Source organism: Tubulanus polymorphus, chromosome 3 (genome assembly GCF_964204645.1).
Source record: "Tubulanus polymorphus chromosome 3, tnTubPoly1.2, whole genome shotgun sequence".
NCBI lineage: Eukaryota > Metazoa > Nemertea > Palaeonemertea > Tubulaniformes > Tubulanidae > Tubulanus > Tubulanus polymorphus.
Genome location: NC_134027.1, coordinates 12,131,583 through 12,155,640, shown reverse-complemented (window position 1 = coordinate 12,155,640; position 24,058 = coordinate 12,131,583). Strand labels below are relative to the sequence as shown.

Genomic DNA, 24,058 nt, shown 5'->3' with positions numbered 1-24,058 from the left:
CGCCCATTTCAGGACCATAGTTCCGAACGGACATTCGGTTTCGTTTAGTTCGACTATAGTCGACTAACTCCGATAACCGTAAGTTCGCCCAGGATTATTGACCTTGATACACATATGTGTAGCAAGGTTACTAATCCTGTCTGGTTCCAGCATGTGGTATGGAATGATGAGAATTATACTTTTGCCTATTTCTATAGGCCTACCCTACGTAGGGTTTATTCTACGCAGATAAGGAGGATTGATGGATTCAGTCGGTCTATAGACTGCTGTCCTCCAGCCCACTGTCTTGACCACCTCCATGGATGAGTCAGCGGTCAGAAATTGCCTACTAAAATTTCTTTCGAATGAAAAGATTATTTCGTTCTATCAAAAAATATTTCGTTTCCACGCCACAGAAAAAGAGATAATCATTTTCACCATCATATGTCACTACATCCTCGCCATCCTCCCTCTGCAGGGACTCGAACCTGATGGCATCGCTACACTCAGCCACGGCACGAACCCCTGCATCAGTAGACCGGGTGCGCAGGTACATGCGCAGCTTTCCGAACGAACACTGGCGGCACCAATCAGATTGCTCGTTGTATAATCGTTGAGGCAAATTTCAAGGAAGAACTATAAATGGGAAAACCCGGGTTAAAATAAAACGGGATTTCTGATTGGCTAAAAATCACATCATCTGAACTGCGCATGTATCTGCGCACACGGTCGATTATGGCAGGGTTTCGTACCGTGGCAATCTCGATGCCATCAGGTTCGAATCCCTGCCGGGGGAGGATGCATCCTCGCTTGCCAGGGGTCAGGTATCACTCCCGAACTCCCTTCCACCAGCCCCATGGCCTCACGAAGCGCGATTTCATTACGGGCGCTGTTGCGCATGACGTCATATATCGATTTGCGAAATACTTCCTTGTTCAGTAAAACGTTCGCTGATTGGTCTATTTAACGGGAAAACCAATAGAAGCCTAAAGTCATTTGTTACAAGCGCTGTGATTGGTACGACCGGATTCTGGTCGGCTAAGGCGTTTTTACAAGCATCCGATTTTTGCGATCGATTACGTGAACGATTTGCTCCGATCGTACGATCGAATCGAATGTTCGTAAAAATGACGATGGATTTGGCTAATCACATGACATAAATATGGCGACGTTGAGGAAAAAAATGTATGGTTTTGAACTACCCGGTGCCGCCATCTTGGAAATCAAATCGCCAAATCGCTCGCCGAGCGAGTTGGTCGATTTCAAAAATCGATCGGAAAATCGTGTTCGTAAAAACGCCGATCGTGAAATCGATCGCAAAAATCGGTGCTCGTAAATGCGTTCCTACGATCGATCGCAAAAATCGGATGCTCGTAAAAACGCCTCTAGTAACGACTCCAACGACTCGTGAGGTCAAGGGGTTCGGCGAACAGCTTTAGCAGAGTGGGTTCGAATCCCTTGACGGGTGAAGATGATGTCACTAGGGAATCCCGCGTAAACGATTTTAGCAATTACACCCGTGGGCCCAGTTTCACGAACAAATTTATGCCTACAATGGTTAAGTTTGAATTATCGCCACATTGAAAACAAAAGAAGTAACCAATGGCGATTAGGCCCACACCAAAAATTTGAGTTTAACTTTTTTAAGCCCTGGGCCAAATTCGGTTTTCGTAGCTACTAGTGGTCGGAACTAACAACCGAATACGCTTGATTTTTGAACTATTTCCGGAATATAGTTCCGACTAATGGACATTCGGTTTCGTTAAGTAGGCACCGAAGGTGGCCCTGGCAAGCGAGGATGACATCGCGAGGAAAAACTCGGGGCTCGAACCGATGTCACACCAGTACACACTTGCCACAGCTGGTTAATAGATCTATGGTGGCAGCTAAATATTTTTAAAGATGGATAAGGTGATGACAAGTCGAATTAAATCGCTCCAAACAATGTTCAGTCTCTATGGTAGAGTATGAAACTTTTTTTCAAGGATTGTTTTGTGGAATTGGCCCTAAAAATTAAAGGTTTTAGATTGGTTTCTGTGGCCAATGTCAACTTTTTTCCCGGGATCGACGACGACCTGGCCTGGACGGGCGGCAAAAAAGAAAGTCCGAGCCAGGATCTCCTCGGATTAGCCTATAAGAATTAAATAGACCGATACAAATAGAAACACTGCACAGAAATGGTGAACTGAGAATAGTTCTGGCATGGCATGGTGGTGTGTGGGCATGTGCGCATAAATGTCAACTGTTTACCACGTACATGCCTTGGGTTTTCCCCATTAAAATATCATTACCTGGCATTGCAAGTTACACACTAGCTGCTGACATAAGCGAAAAATTGCGGATATATCCCATTCCCAGAGCATTTTATTGGTAGGAGAGATATGGGAACGGAACTAATGTGGACCATATAGGCCTATAGGCTAGCCTAGGTATACCATTCCAGGCATTGTTGTAGTTAAGTTCTATCATTTTTGAGGACCTCAATCACCACCAGTCCACAGGTAGTCCAGGATGATTGAGCGAGGTACAATTCGGCAAATGTGAATAGGCCTATTTTTAGCTCCGCTGTGACCGAAGGTCAGCGGAGCTGATGGGTTAGGGGGTTCGTCGTCGTCGTCCGGTGTTCGGTGTCCGGCGTCAACTTTTTCTTTATATCCCTACTAGTCCTACAGTTCTGATGGGATCTTGATGAAACTTGGTATGAATGATCTATGGGGGAGTGCCTACAAAAGTACAGAGCCATAATTTTGATTTTGATTTTGATTTTGCATAAATTATGCAAATTAGGGCTATTTTTAGATTTTCACTAAAATCGCTACTCCTCCATCGATTTTCAGCGGATTTCAATCAAGCTTGGTATGAATGATCTATGGGGGAGTGCCTACAAAAGTACAGAGCCATATTTTTGATTTGCATAAATTATGCAAATTAGGGCTATTTTTAGATTTTCACTTAAATCGCTACTTCTACTTCAGTTTTCAGTAGATATCAACCAAACTTGGTACGAATGATGTATGGGGGAGTGCCTACAAAAGTATAGAGCCATACTTTTGATTTTGCATAAATTATGCAAATTAGGGCTATTTTTAGATTTTCACTTAAATTGCTACTTCTACTCCAGTTTTCAGTAGATTTCAACCAAACTTCATATGAATGATCTATTGGGGAGTGCCTACAAAAGTATAGAGCCATATTTTTGATTTTGCATAAATTATGCAAATTAGGCCTTTTTTAGATTTTCCTTTCAATCGCTACTCCTCCAGTTTGTCAGTTTAGAGTATGTTAGTATGATTATTGGTATTGTGGCCCTTCTCCAAGTGGCTATAATGTCCCTGAACATCTAGTTTCAAATAGATACTGATGTGATAGTCTATGCTCCAAGCCACAACAAAGACAGCGGAGCTATATAAGCCGACAGGCTTCTTGTTTCATGGACAGGGTAGGTCTATTATTCAGTAGGACACTGGTACCCTGTTAATTTGTTTTCTGACAAACTGTCCTGTAGGCATAATTCATTGCCTAAATGAATTGTACAAACTTAGGCATTGTTGATTATAAACGCTATGAATTCATGCATTTAGAAAAAATCGGAATGATGAAGAGACCCGTCAGGGCCTCAAACATCTAAAACTTCTAGTTGAAGTTAAATGTTTTGCTAGGTTCATTTCTGTTGCCTAGAAGCTATATTTAGCCAAGACCTATAGCTCAATCTGTGATTAGGCTTTGACCTATTACTCGACATGTCAAAGTAATGTTATACTTTTGATTTCAGTACATGGAACCAAAAATCAGTTGTAACCTAATCTCTGATTCATCCAGCGAGTTAGGCCTGATTTAACAATTTCAACAATGGCTTCGTTCACCCCAGGTAAGCCTAGTAATGAACTACTGACTCTTGTTTTGTCCTGTACGATATCTAATCAGAATCTTTAAATGCCGAAACAATCGACTGTAACCAACATGATGGACATGCTGACGAGAACTACTTTTATTGGAAATCCATGCGCAGTACATTACATCCCCCTTCCTTAGGATTAATACAAAAAAAATGCATAAAGCAATACTTCATGATTACAAAGAAACACAATACCCTACTATGTTTCATATTCCTTAAATTTATCAGGAGGCTTGGATATTTTCCCACTCCTTGTCCTAATATCATGTTTTTCAATAAGACTAGCACAGGGCCCTTGTACCTGGGAACTGTTAGAAAGCCTAGATTCAATGACAACGTTTTGTGAAGTAGAATCCGGCTCAGTAGGTTTGATGATTTTAGGCTGGAAGTAACGCATTAGTTGTAGGTACACAGGTTCTAGTACGTCTGCCCATACAACGCTGTGTGGGTGATCCTAATGCATCAATTATTTAGCCCTAACGGTAACCGGAGTAACAAAACCAAGAGGATTATACACAGCAGCTGTATTCTTCAAAATCGACCATTTAGTTTTTAGACTCTCATTGATGTCGTAAACTACACGTTTTGGAAATTTCAACGGATCCGACGATACTTCCCAAAAAAGCCCAAGTATCTTAACAACACAAGAATTATCGTAGATCCCATCTGTTTGAGCTAGGGATTCTAATTTACTAGAGTTGGATGCCCAACTTCTGAAATTGAAATTTGCCTCCGTTTTGAGTAATCTCGATTCCTTGTAAAAATCAACTAACTGATCTTCATTTACGAAACTAGTGGAGACATTATCTACATAAACATCTCGTAATAATTTATCGGCATAAACTCCACCAAAATTGCATAAATGATAGATAAGAGTGCTATTCAACATGAATGGCGAACATGTTGCGCCAAAAAGTACACATTTAAACCTATTAACATCCATTTCACTTTCAGGATCATCAAAATCACTCAACCAGAAAAATCTGGTTACATCACGATCACAAGGATCCAAACCAACATGCAAAAATGCCTTCTCGATATCAGTATCTAACGCGTAAGGAAACAGCCAAAAACGCATCAAGATTGACGTAATGTCATTTAAAAGTAGAGGTCCTGCCTCCAAACAATCATTGAGTGAGGGCGAATCTTTAGATGACTTGCAGCTACAGTCAAAAACTATCCATACGGGAGTAGTTATTGACTCCTTAAAAACTGCGTGGTGAGGAATGTAGTGCTCTTTCCCAAACAACAAGACACTTGGCTCTTCAACCTTTTCTATAAAGTCACGTTCTAATTGATATCTATTTATACCATTGTATTTGATCAGCAAATTGGAATCTTTGGACAATCGACGAGCCAAAGATCTTGTCCTTGAGAAAGCTACACCATAATTTGTAGGTAAAGAATCATGATTTTCCTTCCATGGAAGCTTAGCTAAGTATATTCCATCACCTCTTGTAATGTGGCTGTCACAGTAGCTGTCTAGAAATGCGGAATTAGAATTCAAAGGCCCCGGAGTTTCAATACCTAACATCTCAAGTGACCAGAAATCCTGAAGATCTAACTTCTCAGTCCCAGTCGACAAACTATAAGTGCATAGTAGATTGGTCGTATCATTGGATTGAACTGGACCACATATAATATAGCCTAGCTTACTAGGTACGGCAACTGGACCGCTTTCGGATTTTATGAATTCGTTGTCAATCATGAAATTGTAATAGTCATGCGACCCAACTAGAATTTCTACATTAAATGAATCGGAGCGATATTCAGATGAATGAGCCAACTTTAAATGCTGAAATGCTGAAATGTCAGTAGTGCTTACATCTAGTGGTTGTGTAATGACAGGAACAACAATAGCATGGACTTGAATAATCGACTTATCGTCACAAAGAACGGACAGTTCAACAATCTCTACCTGCCGGGTTTTTGCACCGATTACCCCAAACCCAGCTAGATTTAACGTTTCATGTCTGATTGGAATTAAATTCAAACGGTGAACAAAATCACTTGTAACGAAGGTTCTTTGCGAGCCGTCATCGAACAATATATTAGACAGTATACTTGAGTTGTTCGAATTAACTAAGGCCACGGCCGATTTCAGTAAGGTAGATTTGTCTTTGATCTCGGTTAAGAGAGTTTCAACTGACTTGGCCTCAGTCAAACCCGAATCACTCGAATGAAGATCAGTTTGAGTGTCAGCGCACTTATGATTATTCTAATACTCATTGTTTGTTAAACTCGCACTGTTAGAACCTAAGCGTCTAAACATTGGTGTGCCACATAAACTAGTGTGATGTTTATTATGACATGTTTTGCATGAAAATTTCAGAAACTATTTTACAGTCGTTAACATGATGATTATTGTTACAAAATAAGCACCTTTGTTTCTTAACTTGGCTCAGCAAGGCTTCAGCTGTACTGTGCGACGAAATCTCGAACGACTCTGACGAATTAGCTGGTTGACACCATTCTAGGATTTCAATTTCTCGGAGTAACGCGTCGCGCAAATGATGAAAATCCCACTGCATACCACTTTGAAGTTTCGTATTGTTATACCTGACATCATTAGGCAATTTCCCGAGAATAATCGGCACCAGCATTGAACCGTACGTATCGGATTCAATTCCTAATGACTCCAAACTCCTAATTTTAACCTCCATGCTGTCATGAAAACATCACAACGATTTGACCGATTTATCCGGACCCTTGATGTTAACTAATGAGTTCATATAGGCCTCGGAAATTTGGTCTGTTCGGCCGAACCTACGTTCTAGTATCGACCTAGCCTTCGCATAATTAGGTGCTGTTAAGGGTAATCCTTCGATAGATTCTAGCCACACCCGACAAATGACATTTTAGGTGGCTGAACTTTTCGATCGACGCGTTAAAAAGGTCCAAAAACGATTGCCAGTGCATAATGTCACCGGAAAAAAGTGGCAATTGTAATTTCGGAAGACACATTTTCGAAACTGAACTATTAGAGGCACTCGGTTGTGATTTGATTTGAGGATTCGATTGTTGACTACAGATAAGTTCATTAACGGTGAAGTCTAATTCAGACAATTTGCGGTGTTTGCCCCTCAAATCTAAATTCTCTAGAATTTCACTATCTAAATTTTTCAGTTCTTGCCATTTGCGTTTGAGAGTTTGATAGACACGTACCCAGTACTGCGTTGTTTTTGTCGACTGCAATTTCACATTTCTTAACCAACTTCGTAAATTGACCGCGTTGAATCCGACGAATTTCCAGGGCACCAGCAGCAGCAGCAGATCGCCAGTCTGAAGATGCTGTATCACTACCATTCGGTACTGCCATGGTTCGAGGGACCAAAATGTCGAAAGGAACGACTCCAAATTGTGCGGCGACAGCGACGCCCGACCAAAAACCACCACAGAACAGACAACAGTGTGTAGAGTACGATAGATATGACATTAATACCAAAAATAGTATACATGACAAGATATTTATAATAAGCACTGAAAAATGCGATTCGGTTGATCAGTTGTTGACACGGATCACCGTTGGTGACTATGACAGTTCGCGACAAAGGGGTGGATGGATAAATCCCCATATATATCTATTCCGCCCTTCGCAATTGAGTAAGCTCTTCGCAATAATTCCGGAAATAAGTCTAGACTGGCATCGTGTTCACCATAAATAAAACAATTACCGAAGATGCAATGTATTCACTCACTGGCTTGAGGAATTTTTACCTCAGAAATTTTTGCAGTCATGTCTCGATATACCGCCAGTTCCATTTGTATCCAAAATGTACCATGAAAATCCTGATGAAATGCCTCTCGCATGCCGCCAACCACCAACGTTTTCTGTAGTACGTACATTCCTATAGACAATAGCAAAACATCCTGATATACCATCAATGACCGTACCCTCAAAATAGAATTAAGGAATTTGCGGGTTTTTAGAGGGATTTGAGGGCTGTAGGGACTCTGGCTGTAACATATGGAGTATTGTCCAATTTTTGCTGATTTACCCCTGCCCTCATGGATACGTAGCCAGCAATCTATGAAACTGGGTCCTGATATAATTTGATTCCTAATTATTACATTTTGTATCCGTAGGTTTGAGTTATGAGGATATTACGGTCTTGGATGATTTCGAGATTCCGACTCGTCTCTTAAACGAAGATAAAGAATGGAAAAGTGTTCGCGTAAAATCTCCAAAAAAATCCCCTCCTCGACATACGAAACCAGCAGCCTCTACCAATAACAGTGGACATTTTCTACCGGCACCATTTGCGAATTATGAATTTCGCTTCGCGTGTGAGATCTGCTACGTGAAGCATAATGAAGGGAAAGGAGGCTGCGAATTGAAACGGGAATTTAAACACAACTGTCAACAGAAATATCTACTCGTCAGAAACATAAATCAACAATCAGCACAGAATAATAATGCTGCCTGGTTGAAAATACGACCTCGACCGGTGAACATGCGTGATGTATGTAAACTAGCCCATTCTCACCAGTCATAGTTAGGTTTTTACGCTCTTGTGACCTTAGTTTCAGTGGGGCGGTTGCATTCGCTTTTATTCTACCGGTTCATTTTTCTATGCATAGATGGAATCCACTTATTTTGGAAAGTTTCGAAGACGCCTTAATCGATTTTCTTGATTGGTTTACAAATGTTTCTACTGTAGACACATGTGCAACCCAAAAACTGGGCCAATCAGAATCGAACTGGCTGACTCGCAGCCATCGTTGTTTGCCAGAACAGGCACTTTTAACACACTTTTTAGCCCACTTGGTACTTAAGTTTTGTCTTATGACCTTTTTAGTGCCCAAAAATTGGGCAATTTTGGCCCAAATTCTGAGTCCTGTAGCTTCTTACTGGTTTGCCATTTCTCATTGCAATTTGTGATGGGTATTCATTGGAAAGGGATGTTTTATAGGCCTACTTGAGTCAGGTATTTTTGATCAGCCAATTATGACGCAATTGGCAGCCATCTTGGTGTCATCAGTACTCATTCGTAGGTGGGAAAAAGTTTTTCCACATTATATTGATACCTAAGCATATTGTGTCACCACAATCAATTGGATAGTTGTAGCTCATAGCGTGTTTTTATGATTTTGGTGAGTTTCATGGTCATTGGTTTTTTGACGCCTTATAAAACGTTACCATTATGAAACCTAAACAATGTTAACCATTCAGCGTCATTTTACAAATGACAGCCGTAAATCGATGTGCAAAACGTTACAGGTCTATGTGTACACAAACAAGCTATCTGGCAAAATATTATTGACATAGATGTAGAATGGCTTCCTGTGATTATATAATGACCTATATTTGAACGTCGAAATGTTTTATTGCATTGAATATCATTAGAAGACGTATTGTAATAGTAAAGGATGTATGATTATATCAGAAGCGGCAGGCATAAATAGAAATGATAAGTAAATCGGATTATTCGGTTAAATGGCGGATGTATACACGATTTGGAAGTCTGATATAAAAGTCAGACCCTGACGTGGGCATGCCGGTGGAATGACGAAGCTATCTACGATGTGTGTAGGGCCGGCGTGAATTTCATCAGCGGCTACAAGCGGTCAATATGAAAATGTGTAAACATATAATTTCAATATTCAAACGTTTTAGAAAATATGTTTGATATTAGGAGTATGCAGGTTTCGTGAGATTAGCAATTTATAATAGCATAGCTATCATATACGGCTCCGCGTCCTCTGATGGCATGTGTATTAGGTGACAATTCAATTCAATTCTTTATTGATCCTTATTACATTGAAATTTCGGGATAAAATTCCCAAATTCAATAAATACAAATTTTAAAATAAATTAATACAACATACATGACACACGGGTAATTCATACAGAACAACATAAGCATGTTATTTTAAATGACAATGTCTACTTCAACCCACCCAGACTCAAGACTCTAGGATATCGAGTGACAGCCAAACCCGTGGCCCGGGCCGGCTGGCTAGGCCACACGATATGCTAGAAGTCATGATGAAGCAGACATTAGAAGAGCTCGTTCTTCAACCATGGAGGCAATGAAGTTGCAGACCAGCTTAGAGGCATAGGTAAATGAAGTCGGTCGCAAGTTCGTGATCAATTATTGAGAATTTTCAATAAAAAAATTTAAACCACTACTAGAGTCGAAGACCCGCTGTATCATCTACCCAATCGCCAAATCTCATCATTCCCCAAATTTCTTAAAACTTTGATTTCAAATTTGCAATTCCACATTGGCTTAGCCCAGAAATTATACATTTTTTTCGCAGGCGTCAAATAATTTTCTAAAATTAATTTTCTTGTATATTGCCACCAGGGAGCGTTGAATAATACATAACTTAGTATTTCAATTTTATATTTGTACCTATACATATTTTATTACCACAATCGATTGCAAAGTGGTAGCTCATAACATCCTCTATGTAATGGTGAGTTTTCAGGACATTCGTTATTCTATATGGTCACCAGGGGGCATTGACTGGTAGAATAACTTAGTATTTTCTTATTAGATCGTTACCTATTTATTGCCTGTTTCATTACAGAGTTTTAAAGGAACGTATAAATTATGTCAACAATTTCAAGATGGCCGCCCGTGTATGATCGGGGATAACAACTGCACATTCGGCCATTCAGATTTGGAAACAAAGTTCTGGGATCAAGATCGCCTCGGGGCGTTTAATATCAGTGAATTTATCGCTAGAAAGGGACGAATTAATCGCAATGAAAATAACGGCAAGTATCCCACAAGTTATCATATAATTTTGATAATGATTTGATTTTATCGCTTTTTCTGACGATTCGGCAGAAAACTAATTGTTATTCCCTTTTTAGCCCACTTGGGACTTTAGTCCCAGCCGGTTATTGTGTTCACTTTTCGTCCGTCCGTCCATCCGTAGACTGTAAATAGGAAAAATCAGCTATGAATATATTCGTAGCAGCCATCTTGGTGTTATCAGTACTCATTCGTAGGTGGGAAAAAGTTTTTCCACATTATATTGATACCTAAGCATATTTTGTTACCACAATCAATTGCAAAGTTGTAGCTCATGACATTGTCTATGACTGTAGTGAGTTTTAAAGACATTAGTTATTCTATATGGTCACCAGGGGGTGTTGAATAGTAGAATAACTTAGTATTTCCTTATTAGATTGGTACCTAGGCATATTTTGTTACCATAATCAATTGCAAAGTTGCAGTTCATGACATGTTCTATGATTGTTGTGAGTTTCAAGGTCATTGGGTTTTGTAGTAAAGTCACAAGGGGGCGTTGAATAGTAGAATAAGTTAGTATTTCTATATTAGATTACCGTATTTTCCGGCCAATAAGCCGATTTTCTAGCCTCAGATTTTTACCCAAAATATCGTGATCGGCTTATTGGGCGGATACGATCTGACCTAAAAAATCACTTCCTGATCTATGCCACTCTAATGCTCTCAATGATCGTCAAAATCAAGAAAAGTGGTCGATATTTATTTGAGGTCATTATTTACTACCAATTATAATCTATTTTGAACTATTTTATTTTTATTTTGATTGTTCCATCACCGCACAGCGGCAATGGTATACATTTATAAAACGCGCGAGTTCATCGTACTACCACGTGTCAGTTCATACATTAGTATATATGCAAATCAGCAGTGAGCCGCGTACTGCGTGTATGGCTGTGTGTATAGTAATCAGCTGAGTGAGTCTATATATAGCACAGTCACTCGGCGATGATAGTATACACAGCACTCTCACACATCGGCGGGCGCTACTGTCAGCCTCTTAAATCGTCAATTTAGACGAACTAATTGACAAATCAGTGAATTAAAATCTCTGATGGAGGGCCTCGGCTTATTGGGCGAAGCTTTATGAAATCCATGTATTTTAGGCTAAAAAACTGCCCTCGGCTTATTGGCCGGAAAATACGGTAATGAGGCATATTTTGTTATCACAATCAATTACAAAATCGTAGCTGCTGACATATTCTATGATTGTGGTGAGTTTCAAGGTCATTTGTTTTTGTATATGGTCACCAGGTGGCCTTGAATATTGAAATTGTTAGATTGTTGAGCATTTGAAACCACTTACCAAGTGGGCATGGTGTCCCTGGACCCCTAGCTTCATTATGATGCAATTTAGGATCGTCCCACTGGGACTTACTATCGTTTTAATGAACAGTTCACAAATGACAGGATAACGTCCGATTTAGGCACCTTACTGTCTGAAACTTTCTCAGTTTTGTCATACAACATTAACGTTCATTTAACCCTTAAGTGGGTACATGTAACAAACTTTGTTGATTTTGACCCTAACCCTAACACAACTTCTTGTCAGTCACATCTGCAGATTCAATTAAGATTCATGGCTACAGCTAGGCTTTGAATTGATGAAATCGGGCAAACCAACTGTGACTGGGACTATCCCAAGGAAAAGGTTATTTCTTGTTCTCTTTCATGGACAATTTTTAGTCCATATTCTAAAATCACACGGTTATAGCAAGTTTTCCTGAGTTTCTGTTTCTGAGGTTTTGTGACTGTCCCTCACCTGGACCATATCACGATAAAATATTTCTGCCATCATCACGCTTCTAATAGCATAGTTTTTGTCATATAACATGATTATTTCATTTGCTGCTGATCTTCTTGAAAGAGTTGAGTTATGATAATGTATGCCTAAATATGTGCAACAAATTTGATTGATTTTGATCGGGTATTTAACATTCACTGCCGGCTTGATAATACGGTGCTGCCCCCAAGTGCCACAGGAATATACTCGTAGTCGGCTCTAGAGCTGTTACATAGCCTTTGCTCGAAATTGACCAATTATCATTGAGTACGAAGCTGAGTTAGTTCATATTGCCAGCCACTCAGGAACTGTGTTTTTCCCGTGTGCCGGAGGGCAACTATCTAACTGTAAATAGGAAAAATCAGCTATGAATATATTCGTAACTGGCAGTGGTGTTAGAACTGGAAGTACGAGTATATTCGTAGCCGGCAGCGAATATGTTAACACAACACTTCTTGTCATTCAAATCTACTGATAGACTGTTTGCCAGCAACCAGTCTTACATGCTGATTCAATTAGATTAGATTTTATTGCCACAAAGCATGAAACAATTCAATTCTTTATTCACATGGATAGAAATTTCAGTATGAAACATTATAGCAATAAAATGAGTAATTGGTAAATAAGACATCCTCCCCTGGCAGGGATTCGAACCTGATGGCATCGAGATTGCCACGGTACAAAGCCCTGCCACACTAGACCGAGTGCGCAGCTACACGCGCAGCTTAGAAGATATCATTATTAATATAAGCCAATCAGATATCCTGTTTTATAGCCCGGGTTTTCCCATTCATAGTTCTTACGTGAAATTTGCCTCAGCTATTATACAATGAGCAATCTGATTGTTGCTGCAAGTTTTCACGCAGTAAACCTGCGCATGTACCTGCGCACCCGGTCTAGTGTGGCAGGGTTTCGTGCCATGGCTGAGTGTAGCGATGCCATCGGGTTCAAATCCCTGCCGAAGGAGGATGACTATGAGATCGATTCTGTCATTATTGTTCATGCATCTTTGAATCAATGATATCAGACCAAATCAACAATGACTGGAACCATCCTAATGAGAAATTTCATTCTTGTTTATCCCAACAGTTGTGTCGGCGGATTTGAGTTATGATGACGTTACCGCCTTGGACGATTTTGAGATTCCATCTCTGTTAAATGAAGATCAAGAAGGGCGAAGTGTTTGGGTGCAATTTACAAGCGAATCCTCTCCCCAACAGACAAAATCAGCAGCCACTACCGATAACAATGTACAATTTCTACCGGCACCGTTTGCGAATTATGAATATCGTTTCGCGTGTGAGATCTGCTACGTGAAGCATAATGAAGGGAAAGGAGGCTGCGAATTAAAACAGGAATTTATACACAACTGTCAACAGAAATATCTACTCGTCAGAAACATAAATCAACAATCAGCACAGAATGATAATGCTGCCTGGTTGAAAATCCGACCTCGACCTGTGAACATGCGTGATGTACGTGAACTAACTAACCCCATGCTCACTAGTTATAGTTGTATTTATAAATAGCCTTCTACACATATGCACATGCCACAAGTTGCACTGTTTACTCTGTATCTAATCGAATTAATCTAATTTAATTAAGAAAACCATTCCACAACTTAGTCAGTTAGATTTGACACTCGTTTTGTGAAATTAGTTTAATATGTTTTAATATCAAATTTTAACCGACAAATGTGGAACTCATACAAAAAGTTTAGATTTTAGCTATTCCTTGCTCCTTCGCGTAAATTTTATTTGACCTCAACTGAATTTATTATTCGTTTCTTTACAGAATTTTAAAGGAACGTATAAATTATGTCAGCAATTTCAAGAAGGCAGCCCGTGTATGATCGGTGATAACAACTGCACATTCAGCCATTCAGATTTAGAAACAATGTTCTGGGATCAAGATCGCCTTGGGGCGTTTAATATCAGTGAATTTATTGCGAGAAAGCGACAAATCAATGAAAATAGCAAGTATCCTACAAGTTTTATCATTTTGATAATTTATTTTCATCATTATCCTCGGTATTATTTTTGTTTCATGTTTCTAATTCTCATTTGCAAATTTACAGATAATAACATTCTAAGATTTACCGCTTCGTCGAGGCCGGCTTTATTATCAACCCCTCAATTTAAGTTACCGGTACCCCTAACTCCATTGTTGCCAGCAGCGGCAGTATCTACCAGACCTCACCCTTCATCAGCGACAACAACCGATTACAGAACTGATCAATCGGCGGCCGGCTTTCCTTTGGATGATTATTTGTGGAAACTTGTTTGTTCGAAATGTTTTCAACCGGCGTCGAAATTAGGAGAATGGAATTTACGTAACTTCGAACATGAATGCGATGAATCGTTGCTCGCTGTGACGAAACGAACCGATAATAGGTGGCTGCACGTTCGAGAGCGCAATAGTTTCTTCGAATTCCGTGGTAAATTCTCGTACTGTAATCATTTCTGTAACGGATCCCGGTGTCGCGTAGGAATTGCCGCTTGCCGATTTGTCCATAACGAACCGGAGTGCCATCTATGGACTTTGGAGAAAGATGAAGGAACATTCTCGGTGAGTGAGTTTATTCGCACTCACCGCAGCAGCAGCAGTGGCGGTGCATCCGGAAATAGGAACGCTGCCAATGGCAACCAAATTGAAATATTATTTCGGAAACATCGAGGAGGGTTAGGGTTTATTTGTTTGCGTTGCTATTATATGCATCAAGTCGTTCATAAATCTCATAGCAGTGAATATTGTCACATGGAGTTGCACGTGTGGTCGGAGAGTCGTATTCTGTCGCACTACTCCGATGTCGGCGGAATAACGCTGATATTCCCGCTTCCCTTCGGCCTCGACGCGTCTCCGTTCAAAATCTGTTACAAGATGCAGCTGTGCGAGAAACGTATGCGTGGCTACTGCATCGACGCGCATAGTATTGTCGAACGGGATTTGTGGACGTTGGCACGAGATCTGCGTTTGACACACGACAAAATCACGACTCGTTGGAGGCAGTTACTCCAGGAGGAAGCGAACCTGGGAGGAATTACAACTCCGGCAGGAATTACAACTCAAGGAGGAATTTCAACTCCAGGAGGAATTTCAACTCCAGGAGGAATAACGACTGCCTCTGTTAGTACACCGCAAAATATGAAACAAAAACCGCAGACGAAGAAATCATCGGCTTGTCCGTTCCAGGTGGTGTTTATTTGCGAGTTATGTTGGAAGAAGGGAATCGTCAATGAAAAACATCCAAATTCTAATAAGTGTCGCGGAGCCCACGAGAATTTCAATATAAATAAAAAAGTAATGTCGTTTCCTTCGAGGAAGATTATCAATCCCAAACCACATGTTATGAACACAAAATTCGTTATGTGCAATACGATGAATAAAAGAATGAACTGTCAGTGTGTGGGTATTTGCACGTTCGCTCACAGTGAGGAGGAGAGATTGATCTGGTCGTGGATGGCGACGAATAAAATCCAGACACTAACGCAACTGGTCGAACTGAGCGTCGAAGCGTTTTCGCCACGGGAGAAACAGAATATCGAAAGCGGGAATTCGATCGTAACGGCTAAGAAATCGACAGCGCTTCCGACGGCGTCACCTGCTGTCGGGGCAAGATATCAGGATGAGTTTTACTGTCAGTACTGTACAGTGCGGTGTCATGGCTCGTCGCAATGGGAACTTCATCGTTCGTCTGATGCTCACTCATTTAATATGAATTCTGATAAGGAACGTCAGTGGAATTATCGCCAACCACCATGGGGCGTGTGGCAAGGGCGCTATAAACTCTGCTCTTGGTAAGTGTCTCAACTTTTATGAGCCTGCTTGGCGCATAGCTCCGAAGTAGGCCAAATGCGTTCACTTTTCTTACAGTTAAGTCTTACAGTGTTTATCAAATCTATACCATATTGAGTATGGATGTCCCATTGGCCAGCTACTGTTACATACCTGCTCTTGATTTGATCCTGTTAGGGTTCCCTTAGAGGTGGGGCCAATAGGCGACGAACAGAATAATGAAGTTAAAAACACAGCAGAGCTATATCAGCCAACATGCTGCTTGTTTGAGATTTTTCTAAGTACTATGATATTAATATTTACTTGTTGGACCTGTAAAATATAGCTTATTTAGATAATTTGTTTCGATTGATTTATTTCTAGGCATCATTCAGGAAGACTGTGTCGTTATTCAAATGTAGCTGACATGTACAACAGTTGTACATTCGCTCACACGCAAGAGGAACTAGACGAGTGGATAGAACGATATAAGTGGCGCCAGTTGAAGAAACAGATGGCTATGAGGAGTGGATTGTTCTCGTACATGGACACATTAACTGAGCAGTACATGCAGGCAGAATCAGCCAAACATGTCGTAAGTAGGGAATTTGAATTTTACATGTATCTACAGCTTTCCTGAGGATCCAGTATTATAGTGTTCCTTAAGCCTCAGTTCCAATGTGTTTCTGAGGATTTAGGTCTGCAGTGTTCCTGAGAACCCAGTCCCAGAGTTCTTGGTTGAATTGACTGATTCTGAATAGGGTTCTATTTTAATTAGAATTATTTTCAAAACATGATTTGTTACTGATCTTTGTATTTTTCTTGCAGATTTGTGAAAATCTGCGAGATATAGATGTAACTGTTGACAGTCAACTGAGGGTGTTTAAATTGAAAAAATCTGATAAACATATGTGGCGCTTCCAGATTAAGTGTTTGGTGAGTTATCATAGATTTGTGTGGTCGGTAACCTCACCAGTTAAGTTAGGAGGTATCCGATGGCATTTTATTATGAACTTTCCTCGTTTTATTGTAGAAAGATGTAAAGCTAGAGAAAGTTGCTCTTCTGCAAAATAAAGATCGACTTCATTTTTCCATTTCTGGACCAGATTTAGACCAAAGTTCACAACTCGCATCTGGTGAAATATTTCAAGACGAACCATACGGGGTTTGTAAAAACATTATGGATTGAAAATATCAAATCAAGAGCCAGTTCCTAAGTTCAGTAGAACCCAGTTTTGTGGACCCAGTTTAGTTGGCTGTTAGGCCTATGTTGTATTTTTCTGAATTCATACTTCATAAATTCCTGGTCGATATTTTACCGTAAATAGATACTTTATCAGTCTCCAATTATTTCAGAATGAAGTTGTTCGAGCGTATGGAGTAGAAGTGAAGTTTCAGGGCAGTATGTTTGGTTCGTTTTCTCAGTGGTTGATATTCGATTTCGGATCGCGGCCCGTTCTCGTTCGTAAACTACTCGTCGAAGTCGGTTCGAAGGCGGTTAATGAGAGAGTGAAGAAAGTCAGCGATAAATTGAAGTTCGAACGATGGACGTCAGAGAATTGTGAAATTGTTCGTTGTGGACGAGGGTTCCAGAGTGTCCTTGATGAAACTGAGTTAAGGCGTTACAAGGTACAGTTACAATGTATATCTACTATCAGTCCTTAGTGTCGGTAGACGCCAGACCCAGCTACAGCATTCTCCATTATTATTGACTCGACAGCCAAAACACTGAAAATTAATTCATTTTAATTGTAGATTTGAATTTAACTAAGAACTGTTGAACCAGATTTATTTTTAGGGGCTTCGAAAATGAACAATGTTTGTATTATAGTGGAACTGGTTACAACAAACTTTAGGGCCTGGTTTTATAGACTGATATTATCTTTAACCCTGGGGTAAACTCAATTGAAAATGAATTAGAGTTATTCCCCAATAAAAGATAAAATGCCAGTCTATAAAACTGGCCCCAGGGCGCCAGAAAATCTGTTTGTTATAACCGATAGTTCTTTAAGTGAAACCTCGCTTCAACATAGTACAGGGCACAAGAAAATCTGTTCATTATAACTGGTATTAGTCATGTCCCATTTGAAATAAATCGATTTTTGGTTCTTTTTTCAGCAGTAAGTTAATCTGTGTTCATAACAACTGATGGATCATTGAAATTAAGCAAATCATTCTGTTCGTTACGAAATTTTCAGTTACCTAATTATAACTAACTGAATTTGTTGAAATGAGGTTCCACAAATTTGATGATTTTGAGTCATCGTGGTTATGGTATGGTTGATTGAATACTTTCAGGCTGCCACAGCAGTAGAGACTGTCATCAATCAAAGAGTATTCACTGAAACTCTCAATAAACATAATTATGTTCATAAATTACATGAAATGTTACAATTAGAGGAATTTACGAGACACGCCCTTATCTCAAGGTCAGTTTATCTCGTCTCGATTTTATTCTATGATTATAATTTTTAGCCCACTTGGGCGGGCTATTGCGTTCACTTTTCGTCCGTCGTCCGTCCGTCCGTCCGTCCGTAGACGGAATCCAGTTATTTTGGGAAGTTTTGAAGACGCTTCAAGGTAACGTCTTGATATTTGGGTTACACATGTATCTACCCTAGACACATCATCAGCCCAAAAACTGGCCCTGTCAGAATCAAGATGGCCGACTAGCAGCCATTGTTGTTCGCCAAAATCAGCACTTTTTACACATTTTTGAACTTTTTGAGGGAAATTTTGAAGACGCTTTGATCAATTAGCTTGATCTTTCGGATATATGTGAATCCCCCCAGGGCCCATTAACATAACAAAAATTGGGTCGGTCGGACTCAAGATGGCCGTCCTATGACCTTTTTAGTGCCCAAAAATGTTAATTTTGGCCCGAATTCTGAGTCCTGTAGCTTCCTACTGGTTTGCCATTTCTCATTGCAATTTTTGATGGGTATTCTTTGGAAAGGGATGTTTTATACCTGAGACAGGTATTTTTCATCAGCCAATTATGACGCAATTGGCGGCCATCTTTGTGTCACCAGTACTTATTCGTAAGTGGGAAAAAGTTTTTCCACATATATTGATACCTAAGCGTATTTTGCTACCACAATCAATTAGAAAGTTGTAGCTCATAACGTGTTCTATGATTGTGGTGAGTTTCAAGGTAATTGGATTTCGTATATGGCCACCAGGGGGTGTTGAATAATACAATATCTTGGCATTTCTTTATTATATTCGTACCTATGCATATTTTGTAACCACAATCAATTGCAAAGTTGTAGCTCATGACATCATCTATGATTGTTGCGAGTTTTAAGGACATTAGTTTTTCTATATGGTCACCAGGGGGCGTTAAATAGTAGAATAACTTAGTATTTCCTTATTATATTGGTACCTAGGCATATTTTGTTACCATGATCAATTGCAAAGTTGTAGTTCATGACATGTTCTATGATTGTGGTGAGGTTCGAGGTCATTGGGTTTTGAATATGGTCACCAGGGGGCGTTGAATAGTAGAATGACTTAGTATTGCCACGAGTCATATTTTGTCATCACAATCAATTACAAAATCGTAGCTGCTGACATGTTCTATGATTGTCGTGAGTTTCAAGGTCGTTGGTTTTTGTAATTGGTCACCAGGGGGCGATGAATATTGAAATTGTTAGATTGTTGAGCATTTGAAACCACTTCCCAAGTGGGCATGGTGTCCCTGGACCCCTAGTTGTTTTGTGTGTCAAAATTTTCAAAGCATGCTTTCTTATGAAGTAAATTGAAATTGACATTGAAATCTAATCACCACCGTAGACGGAATCCAGTTATTTCGGGAAGTTTTGAAGACGCTTCTAGGTAATGTCTTGATATTTGGGTTACACATGTATCTACCCTAGACACATCTTCAGCCCAAAAACTGGCCCTGTCAGCATCAAGGTGGCCGACTGGCAGCCATTGTTGTTCGCCAGAATCAGCACTTTTTACATATTTTTGAAGTTTTTGAGGGAAATTTTGAAGACGCTTTGATTAATTACCTTGATCTTTTGTGTATATTTTAAATCCCCCAAGGGCCCATCAGCATAAGAAAAATTGGGTCGATCGGACTCAAAGGGGTCGTCCTATGACCTTTTTACAGGGATGAGAATTCCCCACGGATTTTTGGTATTGAAAAATATCAATTTTCCAAATAGTTCAAAAATGATGTAAAAGTATGGGGGGGGGGTGATGATCTCATTCAATTGGTCTGGGGCGATCGGTAATCAGGTGAACCGTAAAAGCGTTCAGCGCCTGTTTTACTTATCGTCGCGTAATTAAAAGTATCGCACTTCAATGCATATTCATTGCAACACTGATTTTGTATCTACTATGATGAGTGTGTATTTATTTTATCGATCGGTTGCAGACACGCGCGCGTGGCAACAGTAGTAATGTTTATAGGCCTACTTACTGTTGCCGCGTGTGTGTGGCGAACGTCTTCGGACATTATACACTACTGGGTGGTGATTTTTAGTGAGCATCCATCGGCACGTTTTAACTGCAATAATTCAGGACTCGACCCGTAATGCATGAGATGCTGAATGTCATCGAATGAGGATGTACCACATTGGAACTAGCCATTACCTTCCAAAATATAATAGTCGTTCATGGGGTCAAGATCGCTCTAAGTGCTCGGAAAACGCTTTTTAATTTCTAAAATTTTCTTGGGGGAGGACCCACAAACCCCCCGAAATCGCTACGCCGTCAGCTGGTTCCGTATATATAGTAGAATAACTTAAGTATTCCCATATTAAATTGGTAACGAGGCATATTTTGTTATCAAAATCAATTACAAAATCTTAGCTGTTGAAATGTTTTATGATTGTGGTGAATTTCAAGGTCATTGGTTTGTGTATATGGTCACCAGGGGGTGTTGAATATTGAAATTGTAAGATTGTTGAGCATTTGAAACCACTTGCCAAGTGGGCATGGTGTCCCTGGACCCCTAGTTAGCTCCGCTGTGACCGAAGGTATATGTGATACACGTCGACGCACCTGTGATCAAAGAACACTCATCTAAACAGAAGCATCGGAAGCAAACATTGGTTGGGTAGGCCCGACCCTGATGATTGAAGGTAGAATTGCCCAGGTTCCATGTGTGAGAGTGAAAAAAATCGTCAATTGAGGAAATGTTTTTTTTCTCCGAGTATGAACCTCTGTGAAGTGTGTTAGAGAAAGCCTCCGCACCAAGCGCGCCCGGGCTGAATATTTTTTAATGCGCGCTGATTGGCTAAATAAACAAAATATGTTGAAATCTAAAAAGAGGAATGAATCTTGACAATTGTTCAATTTATAACAATAAATTGTCTAACAAACTTCATTTTAATTCCATACACAGTGTATGTTATACATAAAAGAAATCATCCAACATCAGCGGTTTATGTTGTACGGAGCATGTCTATTTGAGTCATTGGTGAAAACCCACTACCACTTTAATATTCATGATGAGTCGTGCAGTTGTGTGTGATTATTACGTGTATAATGCTGAGATCGTTACATTTGACAGATTTTCATAGGAAAAGACCTCGGTGGCAGATTCAGACTGGAACACAACGCGCACGTGCTCCTGTCGCAATATATTTCCCTATGCCTTTTTGAAAATACTAGGTGGCAATATTTTTTCAGGACACTTTTTCCACCAGCAACTAATAAGATGTCTCCAGTACCTAGAAATTGTATAAGATTGCACCGAAATTCATATTTTTAAACCCTTGTTTTGTCTGCATGGATACTTAACTTGGTCTTTTCAATGTTCATGGATCCGTGGATCCATCGTAAAAATGCCCCTCTAGCATATTGAAATTTGAAATTGATTGAAAGACAAGTCATTTATAATTTGTGAAGCTGCTGCGTCAAGCCCCATGGGGCTCTTGTTTTGATTTGTCCCCCAGGGGGCACCCTTGGGGGTGGAGTTTCTATTTCTTCAAATCGCTACTAATGCTACAGTTTTAATCAGATCAATTCCAAATTTCGTAGGCCCTATCGATGTTCTATGGACCTTGGCCTACAAAGTTACAGATTTTTTGGATTCGTCCCCCAGGGGGCGCTCCTGGAGTGGAGTTCTATTTCTTCAAATTGCTACTAGTCCTACAGTTTAATCTGATCAATTCCAAATTTGGTATGAATGTTCTATGGACCATGGCCTATGAAGTTACAGAGCCATTTTTTGGATTCAGCCACCAGCGGGCGCCCATGGGGGTGGATTTTTTATTTCAATTTGCTATTAGTCCTACAGTTTTAATCAGATCAAGTCCAAATTTGGTATGGATTTTCCATGGACCAATACCTACAAAGTGCAGATCCTTTTTTGATTTGGCCAAAAGGGGGCACCCTTAGGTATGCAGCTTTTATTTCTTCAAATTACACAGCGGAGTTATATAAGCAGATAGGCTCCTTGGATTTAAAAGTTTTGATGATGCTTCAATGGATTATCTTGATACCAGTATTTGGTATATCTACCCTGAATGCATCTGCAGCCAAAAGCTGGTACGATCACACTCAAGATGGCTGACTGGTGGCTATTGTTGTTCAATCACAACACTTTTTACACATCTTTAGGATGGTTCTAAGAGTAACTTTTACAGAATGGTGCTGAGAGCTACTTTCTCTTTGCTCTTGGTGGCACAAATTGTAACCACTGGATATACACTGCTGATATTTTGTTATTAGGAGGAAAATAGGTGTCTGAAATTATTTTTTCCGGCAGCTCTTAACAATATGGAAGTTCTGGTAGAAAATGAGAGCAAAATTTCATTGAATTTTTTCCCATTTTGCTAATTGTTGAATGACTTTGTTCCTTGATGATGACATCACTGGAAGAACCCTTCAGCATTCATGTTCGATGTATATATATAGAACAAACATAGTGTTGATTGTTCTGCCATACACTAGTAAATCATTTGGAAAACCTATTATGTATCGCGTGAACCTGCCTGCTACAGTGGTGTTGTACACCATGATTTCATCTTATGTTATTGCAGATCCCAGAACAAATTGATTTTTTGCTCAAAAATAAAATATACTCAGTTGATCCTACTAAACCCATAGTCCTTTATTGTAGATTTTCAACAGGGGCATTGAATAGTGTAATATTAAGGTATTTCCATATATACTGATACCTAGGCATATTTTGTAACCGCAATCTATTACAAAATTGTAGCTCATGAAATGTTCTAAGATTGTGGTAAGTTTCAAGGTCATTAATTACTGCGTGTTCATTAGGGTGTCGAATATTGAATTTCCGAGATTGTCAAGCGTTTCACCAAGTGGGCATGGTATCCCTGGACCCCTAGTTAATGAAATTTAAACTGGAGTAATAGGCTCATGAATCAAAATATTTTGAAACAAGTCTCAAATAGATATAAGATTCACTTTTCTACGCTCAGGGTTTGGTAAACTTTTCATTGAACATTGATTTACTGAAGAGAAAAGTTGATTTACTTTTAATTGAAATAGGCCTATAGGAAAAATTGAAGGGCAGAAAACCAAGCATCTAACAACTAGCTCCTTCTGGTAGATCTTGGCTGGACCTTGTTTGCTGCAGTAGCCATGTGAATGACAACGTTGTTATATTTTCAGTTTTAACGTGAAAGTGAAAGTTGAATTGTTGTCGGTTATTGAAGAGGAAACTTATCTATATTCAAATCCTAACGAATTATTTGTTTGCATTCCGTTGGAAGATGATCTCATATCTGATACTGATGCTGGGCACCTCATTCTTACATCAGTCTCGTGAGTTTGAACATATTTAGATAAGAAGAAAGCTTTTATAACCGGACTTATTAATGGGGGTGGGGCGGTATCAGATTTCAACTTCAGTAGACTGCTTACTTGACCTCATGGGAC

The 24,058-nt window shown here is 39.7% G+C and overlaps 2 protein-coding genes across 2 annotated transcripts in view; both read left to right on the top strand.

Moving 5' to 3' along the window:
• Positions 1 to 1,839: 1,839 nt before the first annotated feature.
• Positions 1,840 to 8,370, top strand: LOC141902081 (uncharacterized). The gene is made up of 3 exons (XM_074789723.1): positions 1,840 to 1,890; positions 3,752 to 3,847; positions 7,961 to 8,370. Exons 2-3 carry the CDS (start codon positions 3,829 to 3,831, stop codon positions 8,368 to 8,370), a joined length of 429 nt encoding a protein of 142 aa, XP_074645824.1. The 5' UTR covers positions 1,840 to 1,890; positions 3,752 to 3,828.
• Positions 8,312 to 24,058, top strand: part of LOC141902853 (3'-5' exoribonuclease HELZ2-like) — a 70,406-nt gene continuing 54,659 nt past the window's right edge. The window contains exons 1-10 of the mRNA XM_074790773.1: positions 8,312 to 8,337; positions 13,511 to 13,896; positions 14,216 to 14,396; positions 14,499 to 16,218; positions 16,580 to 16,790; positions 17,024 to 17,131; positions 17,229 to 17,360; positions 17,552 to 17,824; positions 18,494 to 18,624; positions 23,792 to 23,944. Coding sequence (XP_074646874.1) covers positions 13,888 to 13,896; positions 14,216 to 14,396; positions 14,499 to 16,218; positions 16,580 to 16,790; positions 17,024 to 17,131; positions 17,229 to 17,360; positions 17,552 to 17,824; positions 18,494 to 18,624; positions 23,792 to 23,944 — 2,918 coding nt within the window. The 5' untranslated portion in view covers positions 8,312 to 8,337; positions 13,511 to 13,887. The remainder of the gene's footprint in view (positions 8,338 to 13,510; positions 13,897 to 14,215; positions 14,397 to 14,498; positions 16,219 to 16,579; positions 16,791 to 17,023; positions 17,132 to 17,228; positions 17,361 to 17,551; positions 17,825 to 18,493; positions 18,625 to 23,791; positions 23,945 to 24,058) is intronic.